Source organism: Scylla paramamosain, chromosome 25 (assembly GCF_035594125.1).
Source record: "Scylla paramamosain isolate STU-SP2022 chromosome 25, ASM3559412v1, whole genome shotgun sequence".
NCBI classification, from domain to species: Eukaryota; Metazoa; Arthropoda; class Malacostraca; order Decapoda; family Portunidae; genus Scylla; species Scylla paramamosain.
In genome coordinates, this window is record NC_087175.1 from 1,797,312 (window position 1) to 1,807,500 (window position 10,189).

The 10,189-nt window shown below is 40.0% G+C and overlaps 1 protein-coding gene across 1 annotated transcript in view; it reads right to left on the reverse strand.

Annotated features, from left to right (window-relative positions):
* Nucleotides 1-780: 780 nt before the first annotated feature.
* Nucleotides 781-10,189, reverse strand: part of LOC135113074 (uncharacterized) — a 23,648-nt gene continuing 14,239 nt past the window's right edge. The window contains exons 4-9 of the mRNA XM_064028061.1: nt 7,294-7,464; nt 6,251-6,442; nt 5,556-5,732; nt 4,909-5,025; nt 4,136-4,217; nt 781-2,804 (exon numbers count right to left, since the gene is read on the reverse strand). Coding sequence (XP_063884131.1) covers nt 2,705-2,804; nt 4,136-4,217; nt 4,909-5,025; nt 5,556-5,732; nt 6,251-6,442; nt 7,294-7,464 — 839 coding nt within the window. The 3' untranslated portion in view covers nt 781-2,704. The remainder of the gene's footprint in view (nt 2,805-4,135; nt 4,218-4,908; nt 5,026-5,555; nt 5,733-6,250; nt 6,443-7,293; nt 7,465-10,189) is intronic.

A 10,189-nucleotide genomic window follows, 5' to 3' on the forward strand; every position in this document is an offset into this window, starting at 1 on the left:
CTGTTCCCACACATGCAAGCACACACACACACACACACACACACACACACACACACACCTAGCTCACTTCCTGTACATAACACTTGGGTAAACACACACACACACACACACACACACACACAGATACATAAGAGAACAGTGGTGGTGGTGGTGGGTGCTGACGGGATACTGTGTGCATACGGTGTTTGATTCTCGTATTGATTGTGAGTGATTTGACTGAGGTGTGGTGTATGTTTGATATATTCAGTTGCATGGCACTTCTGACACACTGGGAGGCCTGGAGAATGAGTGAGAATAGCAGTAATTACTTGTAGGTGAGTGTGACGCTGAATGCCGTCGCAACAATGGCAGAGACAAGGTGAAATTTGACTTTACGTAAATGAGAGTACAGAAGATGGAAAAAATACGATCAAACGAATCTTTCCATAAATAAAAATGAAAAAGGGAGGTATGGTGATGTTTCCAACTATGCGAAAGTCGCAGCAATGGGAGAGGTGAGGTGAAATGCGACTTTACGTAAATGAGGGGACAAGACAGTACATGGAAGAAAATTAAGAGCAAACAAAACTTTCCATACACAAAAATAAAGAAGAGAGGTGTATTGACTTTTCCTGACAATGCAAACACTCACAAAAAAGGAAAAAAAAAAATAAGACGAAAAAACATAAACTGATACACAGACAAGAGGTGTATAAATTTCTCCTGGCAACTCGTACATAAACAAACAATCACAAATGGAAAAAATAAATAAATAAAATTACAGTTATATATCATTGAGGGTTTTTTTTTTCTTTTTTCTTTTTTCTTTTTAAAGCTTTGATCCTCCCAGTAAGAGTATTAAGTCCTATAAGATCTGTGAATCCTCTTATAAAATACCCAATACATTTTTTTTTTTTTTTTTATCATTTTGACTTTATTCACTCTTCTAGTTCAAGAGTATTCAATTCTTTATCATCAGCTACTCTTCTCTCTCTTATCATTAGTTTTTCTTCTTGCTGAATGCTCAGCTATCTCATTACAATCGCTTACTTTCATTTCTTCCCTTATTTTTCCTTATTCATCCTTTATATTCACTTTTATCATCCAATGTGAGAGTATTCAATCCTTTTATCATCAGTTAATCTTATCAAATGCCCAGTTATCATTTCCCCAATCCTTTATTTTCATTTCTTTCCTTATCCTCCCTTATTCATTACTTATTTTCACTTTCTTCCTCCCACCGTATGTTTATTCAGTCCTTTACCATCAAATCTTATTAACAAATCCCTAACTAACACATTCCAACCCCTTATTTTCATCCTAACTCCTTCCAGCCTCCTAGTTTAAAAGCATTCAATCTTCTATCACCAGTTAATCTCCTTATGAAACGGCCAGTTATCACAATCCTATTCCCTCTTATGCATCACTCCCAGTCTCTCCTTATTTAATGTTATCACAAATGTCCCATGCTTATTAGACTGATGCCCCTGTGTTATGATCCAATACCTTGCAGTCTTAGCACATAGTATCTACTCTATCACAAGCACTAATCTCAACACATACACACTAATACCCTAAGCTTCTTATCCAAGTACACAGACACCCTAATCTCTTAATTCTGTAGCTTTTATTACCTAATCTCATTATCGGATACCTTTAAACACTCTAATCTTTTAATTCAGATCATTTAATATTCTAACCTCTTAATTCAATATTTTTTTTATCAGTTAATCTTTTTCCAATTCCATAAACACCTTATTTTTTAATCCAATACTTTTTATCATCTTATCTCGTTATCTGACACCTTAAACAGCCTGGTCTTTTAATTAATTTCAGTAAACACTCTTACTGACTTTAATGAACACTCTAATAATCTTATTCCAATGCCTTTAATCAGCTAATCTCTTAATTAACTTCTATAAACACCCTAATCTTTTATTCCAATAGCTTTTACCACCAAATCTTTTATTCCAACACCTTAATTTCACCATTCAGATGCTCATTACTAAACACCTTACTCTCACTATTGAAATATTGGCTTATCTAACTCACTATCAGTAATATTAGCTAGTTTTACATATAGTACAAGAGATTCTTATCCTTTTTTTTTTGTGGGTTGTGGAAAATATTATAAAGATTCTGGTGTTATGATCATAAATTTAAGTCTTCCTCTTTTTCTTTTTTTCTTAACTTTGATATTTATTTATTTTTTTCGTTTTCCTTTTTTTCTTTCCTTTTGGTAATTCATTTTCTTTCCTGTGTTCATTTGTTGATTATTTTACCTTGCTCTTCCTCTTACCTGGAATGGAGGAGGAGGAGGAGGAGTAGTAGAAGATTTTGCAACAGTACCTCCACCTTCCTATCTTCTTTTATCTTCCTCTTCCTTTCATTTTGAGTCAAGGAGGAGGAGGAGGAAGAGAGGAAAACGGGGACAAGAAACATTATTCCCACCTTATCTTCTGAGGTCAAGGAGGAGGAGGAGGAGGAGGAGGAAGAGGAGTAGATCTCAACACCAACTTCACTTTCAAATCTTCCTTTACCTTCCTCTTCCTTTCACTATTTACCCAGGAGGAGGAGGAGGAGGAAGAGGAGATGGAAGAGTAGGAGGAAAAATCTTGTAACATCCCTCCACCTTCCACTTGCAGTCTAGGAGGAGGAGGTGGAAGAACGGAAGAGTTTAGGGCCACTACCTCCACCTGCAGACCTCCTCCATGCCTTGTCATTGCTACACATTGCAGGGTTCATTGTCTATAGTGTCAGTCGGTTCAGGGTTTGCTTTGATGGATTCCAGCTCCTCACAGCGTACTCCTTCCTCGATCACGCCCCTGGGGAAGGTGGGAGGCTGTGAGGTGATGTGTGGGCTGTCGGTGTGTGTGTGTGTGTGTGTGTGTGCTGGAGGATAAGCTGTGTTATGGTGTGTCTGGGGGGCTGTGTGTGTGAATGTGTGTGTTTGTATGTGTTTTATGTGTATGTGTGTGTGTGTGTGTGTGTGTGTGTATAGGTTAGATATTAAGAGTAGGTCAGATGTAAGAGATTTAGGCAGTTAGGTGTGTCGGAATAGCTAGGAATACAGGCAGGACGAGTCACAAATGGTAGAAATTAAAAAGAACTAGTGGTGTGTGAGGCTGTGGGCTGGTACTGCTGTGGCTGTGATGGTGTGTGGTAAGTGTGTGAGGCTACTACTGTGGCTGTGAGAGAGTGTGAGGCTGTGGGCTGGTACTACTGTGGTTGTGGTGGTCTGTGGTGGTGTGTGAGGCTGTGGGTTGGTACTACTGTGGCTGTGGTGGTGTGTGAGGCTGTGGGCTTGTACTACTGTGGCTGTGAGGGACAGAAGAATTCATAAGCCATCCAACTTCATCAGGGAAAAAAAAAAAATAAGGATAAAATAATGGTAAACTTTTCATCTGCTGGAATGAGCAAGGCGAGGTTCTACAAATGTACCAAAAAAACTGAATGAGAATAGAACCGCGATGACAGTCTGTCCCTCACCTCTTGTTTACACTGCACTAAGGTGGGCCCGTCTAGACAATGCTTAATTTCTTCTGTAAAAGTGAGATGAAAAAAAAACAAAAAAACACTACTTAACTCCACAGAGAGATACAGGACAGGCACACATAAATAGCTCTACGTACTTCCCTCTTTCAAATTACAGTCTGACTTTTACTATTGTTTACGCAGCATTAATGTGGCCCCCCCATAGAAACAATGGTTAACTTGTTCAGCCAAAAATCAGACAAAATAACAGAGAGAGAGAGAGAGAGAGAGAGATGAAAGGCACAAAAATAACTCTACGTATTGTCCCTTCTTGAATCACAGTCTGGCCCTCACCTCTTGTTTGCAGCCCTACGAGACCCTCAAAACCCACCCACATGAGCCCCACAGCTCTCGTGCCCCACCTCTACTAGCCCATCACAGCCCCACAGCCCTCAAAACGTACCCACATCAGTCCCACAGCCCCACAGCCTCTCAAAACCCATCCACATCAGTCCCACAGCCTCTCAAAACCCACCCACATCAGCCCCACAGCCCCACAACCTGTCAAAACTCACCCACATCAACCCCACAGCTCTCTTACCCCATCACTACTACCACCAACCTCCCCACAGCCCCTTAAACCCCACCACCACTAACCCCCACAGCCCCCCAGAGGACCCACCTGCGGCAGTAGATGATGAGAAACACCACAGCGACGTTACCAAGGACCAACACCGACATGATAATTGTTGGCACCACCAGGTCTGTGGAGACAACACCAGTGAGGGAGTTATGTGTGTGTGTGTGTGTGTGTGTGTGTGTTTTTGGGGGGACATTGCACGAACTGGGGAGATTTATTTGGCAGCATTTTGTTGTGCATTAGTTTGTGTGTGTATTACGAAAAGGAGGCTTGGCTTAACCGCTGCCAAGTGTAGCTATGATAAGTACTTGCTATAATGACACTAACTACCAATAATACATGTTAATCCTTTTCTCTTTCATTATTACTGTTTTGCTTTTTTTCTTTCCTTTTAGGTTACGTTTTTAGGTCAACATCATTATAGATATTAAACAAAGTAAGTGCAAGCATGACTATAGCTTATAATATGCATCAGTTCCCCTTATAGATATTACGTAAGCAAATAAAGTGCAATCTTATTACCAGAACCCCCATCAACATTTTTCTTTCACGTAACAGGGGCACCGGCCAAGAGCAACAAAATTACAATAAAAAAAAAAGCCCCAATGAGATGCTGGTCCCCAAACAGTCAAAAGCGGCAATTAAAATTTTAAATAACACCTTCCAATTTGTCAGAACTTAATATTTAAAGATAGATTTGCGAATTACTGTACATTCCAACCCCTCTAACACACAACAACAACCAAAACAACAATAACAACAATTCTACCATCAGCTCCCTTATCTAACCAACGTAAGTGTGCATCAACCACTACCATAGACAATGTGGGCCTGACGTAGCTTCTCTGCCATAGCCACCCCCGATGTACCGTTGATAAGGCCCAGGTACTTCTCCATGGTGATGTTCCCGGCATTCAGCAGCTCGTCCAGGTCTGTAGGTGTTGGATTAGGTTAGGTTAGTTTCAGTTACGTTTGGTTTGGTTAAGTTTGGTTTGGTTAAGTTTGGTTAGGTTTGGTTAGGTTAGGTTTGTGTTCTGAAGTGTTCTGGTGTGTGATGGAAGGAGGAAGGGAGAAATATAGTTAGTTTAGGTTAGGTTAGGTTAGGGTGGGTTAGACACTTAGAGAGAGAGAGAGAGAGAGAGGGAGAGAGAGAGGCCTGTGTTCTGAAGTGTTTTGATGGGTAAGGACAAGGAAGGAGTGACAGAGAGAGTCGGTTAGATCAGGACTGGCTAGGGTAGGCTAAGAAGTAAGAGAGAGAAAAAGAGAAAGAGACAGATAAAGACATAAAAAAAACACTACACTCACAAACAAAGCAGGAAGAGAAACAAACAAACAAACACCTACATAACCTACCCGAAAGAAAAAAATGGAGAGAACGAGAGAAAAAAAAATTAAAACCAACAAAAGAAAAACTAAAAGGAAGTACCACCACCACCACCACCACCACCACCACCACACTCACCCACACAGTCTGGCAGCTCCTCATTCCAAGTGTTCAGCCTGCCACACTCCAACACCCTCTTGCGTGTGAGTGTGTCGGGGAAGGCGTGGCGGACACAGCACCAAAACTCTGCATGTGTGCCATTCCTGAAGGCAAGGTAGCCGTCCTGGGGTATGTCTGGGGTCGGGCAACCAAGCGCTGGGGGTGGGGATGCTCAGTTAGGTTAGGTTAGGTTACGTTTGGGTGTTTGCGTGTCGGTCAATCTGCTTTCTTTGTTTTTGTGGTGTTTTTATTTGTTTGTTTATTTTCTTTTGTGCTAGGATAAAGAAATGTTGGGAAATATAGATTTGCTTATTTTATTTGTATATTTTTTTTTGTGTGTGTTTTTTGTGATTATTTTTGTGGAAGGTTGAAAAAAAAGGGAGAAAGTGAGAGAGAGTAAGGTTTAACAACGAGAGACAGAGAGAGGAAGTGAATAAATGAGGTAAAAGGAGGAAGTAAGAAACCAATGGAAGAATAATCTCTCTCTCTCTCTCTCTCTCTCTCTCTCTCTCTCTCTCTCTCTCTCTCTCTCTCTCTCTCTCTCTCTCTCTCTCTCTCTCTCATTAACTTTCACTCCTTCACTTTTCTCCCTCCCAACCCCCCCTGATCTGTCTCACCAACCCTCCCTATCTCCTCTCACCCCATCCCATCCCCCATTCCTCCCCCCCTCTCACCCTTGTAGTAGGCAACATATCCTCGCTTGGGAAAAACGTGAGAGGAAGCTGAGAGGGTCACGTTGAGAGAGGGTCCTACAGAGGTGATGGTGAGGGGCCTGTTGGTGTCCCCGCAGCGCTCCAGCATCACCTTACTCCCCTCGCTCACCTCCACGCTGTCCTTGCACCTGGTCTCTGTCGGCTGCATGATCTCTGGGGGGGGGTGCAGGAGGGGCAGAAGGCTGGGATCAGAAAAAGTTAGTGTCTCGAATCTTGAGTGTTGTGTGGCGTACTTAAATCAGGTTTGGTGGGGTTACTGGGTCCTGGGAGGGTTAATAGGGGTTCTCGTGGGTTCTTAGGGTTCTCGGGGGCTTCTTGGGGTTTGTGGGGGCGGCTGGGGTTGTGGTGGTAGGTTTGTGTAGTTTAAAAGGGTGTAGTGGAAGTTATTTGTGTTTTTCTAAGTGTTTTTTATGGTTCTAGTGGTTGTTGTCGAGGGTTTTTAAGTGTTTTTTTTGGTTGTAGTGGTGGTTTAATGGTTGTAGTGAAAGTTGTTTTATTTTTTTAAGTATTTTGGGGTTCTAGCAGTAGTTTAAGGGTTCTAGTGAAAGTTAGTTTTTTTATATATATATATTTAGGGGTTTCTAGTAGCAGTTCAGTGGTTGTAGTGGAAGTTAATGGTTGTTCTGGAGTGTTTTTGTGGTACTAGTGGTGTTTAATGACTGTAGTGGAAGTTACTGGGTGTTTTATAGAGTGTTTTTGTGGTAATGGTGGTGGTTTAACAGTTGTAGTGGAAGTTACTGGGTGTTTTATAGAGTGTTTTTGTGGTACTAGTGGTGGTTTAATGCTTGTAGCGGAAGTTATTGGGGTCTTATAAGTGTTTTCAAGGTTCCAATGATAGTTTAAAAGAGAAAAATATCACACAGCTTATTTCCTTAACCCAAACACGAAAAAAAAAGGAGAAAAAAAACAAAACAAGGAAGAAAGGTGAAAAAAAAAAAAAGGAAAAAATCAACATGAAAACTCCATTACCCCAACCCTCCCCCACCCCCACCCCCACACCTCACCCCTGATGCTGAGGTCGGAGATGGTGAGCTGCAAACGCTGGCCCTGGTCTGCCGTGACGGTCAGGGTGCAGACGGAAGGGTTGCCGAGGTAGTATTGAGGGTAGCCCACACTCTTCAGCCACCCCTCCTGGCCCTTCACCTCCGTGCCGCACACCCGGTGGAACGACGACTCTGTGGATGTGGCATGGAGTGGTTAAGTGGATTCTAAACCTTTATATGCCTTAGTTAAGTGTGGATTTAGTGATTAAGTCGATTTTGAACCTTTTTATGTTTTAATTAAATGTGGAGTGGGTGGTTAAGTGGATTTTGAACCTTTATAAGCCTTAATTAAATGTGGATTGGGGTGGATAAGTGGATTCTGAACATTTATGCCTTAATTAAGTGGAAAGTGGAGTGTTTAAGTGGATCTGAACCTTTTTGTCTTAATTAAATGTGGAGTAGGATGGTTAAGTGGATTCTGAATCTATATAAGCTAATTAAATGGATTCTGAACCTTTATAAGTCTTAATAAAGTGTGAATTAGGTGATTAAGTGAATTCTGAACCCTTATAAGCTTTAACCCTTTCACTGCAACATGAAACAATGAACAGCACAAGAAGTATTGTATCAAATCATTAAAAGCATCTACAAGAAAGCAGAGGATGAAAAAAGAATATATTTGGTAATTTCTACTTAGTTTAAAGGTTGGAAGTGGCTGTAGAACGAGTAAAGATGTCTCAGAGTGATTGGTGACTGGTAATTGAGAAAGCAAGGTGGAGGAAAGGGTAACTGAAGGAGAAGAATGAAGGAAGATTGAAGGGTAAGAACAAAGAAGAAAAGACAAGAAGTTTAAGATCAGAATTCTGGAGATGGATTAAAGCTCAGATTTCTGGAGATGAGTTGATTTCAGAATTCTGGAGATGGATTGAAGCTCAGATTTATGGAGATGAGTTGATTTCAGAATTCTGGAGATGAATTGAAGCTCAGATTTCTGGAGATGAGTTGAATTCAGAATTCTGGAGATGGATAAATTGTAGAAAAGTTAAGAATTCTGTAGGTTTATTCAGAAGTTTGTGTAAAATACTCATTATTAGAAGAATAAATGTAGGATTTTATGGGTGACTTCAGATTTCCGTGCATATTCTTTTTTAGAGAATAAGGAAAAGTTAAGAACCTTGTGGGGAAAAAAGCTCAGAATTCTGTAGATATGTTCAGAATTTTGTGGATAACTTCAGAAATTTGTGGAAACTTCAGATTTCTATGGATGAATTTGAACGTTTGTGGAAAAAAAAACGAAGAATTATGTGGAAAAATCTAGAATTATGTAGATAATTTCAGAGAATTACCTGTACCCTCTCTCTCTCTCTCTCTCTCTCTCTCTCTCTCTCTCTCTCTCTCTCTCTCTCTCTCTCTCTCTCTCTCTCTCTCTCTCTCTCTCTCTCTGCCTGTCATTCCTCCCTGGCCGCGGCTCACACATTCTTCTCTAATCGCATTCATCCCTGCACCTCATACCACACACCACCACACACCTCCACACACCCTGCCTCGCCTCCACCCTGTGTAATCCCTTCTTCCCTTTCTCTCCTCTCCTTTGTGCTGGCGTCTGTGCCTTTCAATAGGAACGGAATACACAGAAATGCAGATAATAAATTGTATTGTACTACTTCTTATTGATGTTTTAAAGGAGTGGTAGTGGGTGGGGTTATCTGGTGTTTTGAATTTCCCGCGCAAGTCTCAGCAGTTTATTTTTATTGTTTTTCTTATGGTTTAAGGTTTAATTATATGGCTATTTAGCGTAATTGAGCATATTTTACTGTTTTTATCATGGTTATAATTTTATTTATATAACTATCTAGCGTAACTGAGGTAAAGATGTTAATAAGATATAATGAATTCTTAACACGAAATCAAGAAGGATTATTATTATTATTATTATTATTATTATTATTATTATTATTATTATTATTAAGTATTTCTTGGCACGCCCGAAAATTAGCGGGAAAAATAGTCAAATCAGAGCTTCTTTGGGAGTGGTAAATAAAACTAAAAAAATAAAACAAGTAATTCAAGATACCTAGCTATCTTACATTTTCACGAAACACGTTTTTATTAGATGCATATATTTTGCCAATTTTACAAGACGCGGCGGGTGGAAATGAAAAAAAAAAAAGTCAAATCAGTGTCCGTGTGGCGGCAGTGACGGGAGGACTTCGCGTAAATTGACGTAAGAAAATTTTGAAAATGAGTAAATTAACGAAAGCCAGCCGTATCTCCTCTTCCTAAGGTGGCAAAAGGTGTAGTGGGATTAAGTGTAGTGCTAGATAACGTAATTACAAAGGAGAAGGCGAGATTTTAGTGATTAATTACCGCGTTTGTATTAACTGGTTATCTTAAAGTCAGCTGCAATGGAAGGAGATGCGTGCGCGAATGTCCTTTTGTTTTTAGTATTTTTTTTACGTGCTTGTATTTTGATTTTCGGTGTGTTTGTGTTGATAATGAAGAGACAAATAAATAAAAATGCAGTATGTGAAGTGTACAACTGAAAAAAAAGGAAGTGTAGTGAATATAATGAATAATTGAAAAAAAAAAAGTGTGTAGGAAGATATTGAAAGGAAAGAATGTGTCGTGCATGACGAATACAAAAAAAAAGAAAAAGAAAAAGAAAGAAAATAAAGAAAAGTTGTAGTATTGAATTGAAAAAAAAAGAAAATGTGTTCAGTACTTAATTGAAATAACGAAGAAAAATAAGAACATATTATAAAGAAAATAATATTAGTGCGAAAAAAAAGGAAAAAAAAGTGAAAATAGATGGAAACAAGAGAGAGAGAGAGAGAGAGAGAGAAAGAGAGGACACAAACCCACGGACAAGAATACCGTAGATGAGCAGAAGGCGAAGGAGGCGCGGGAGGGGTGTGGG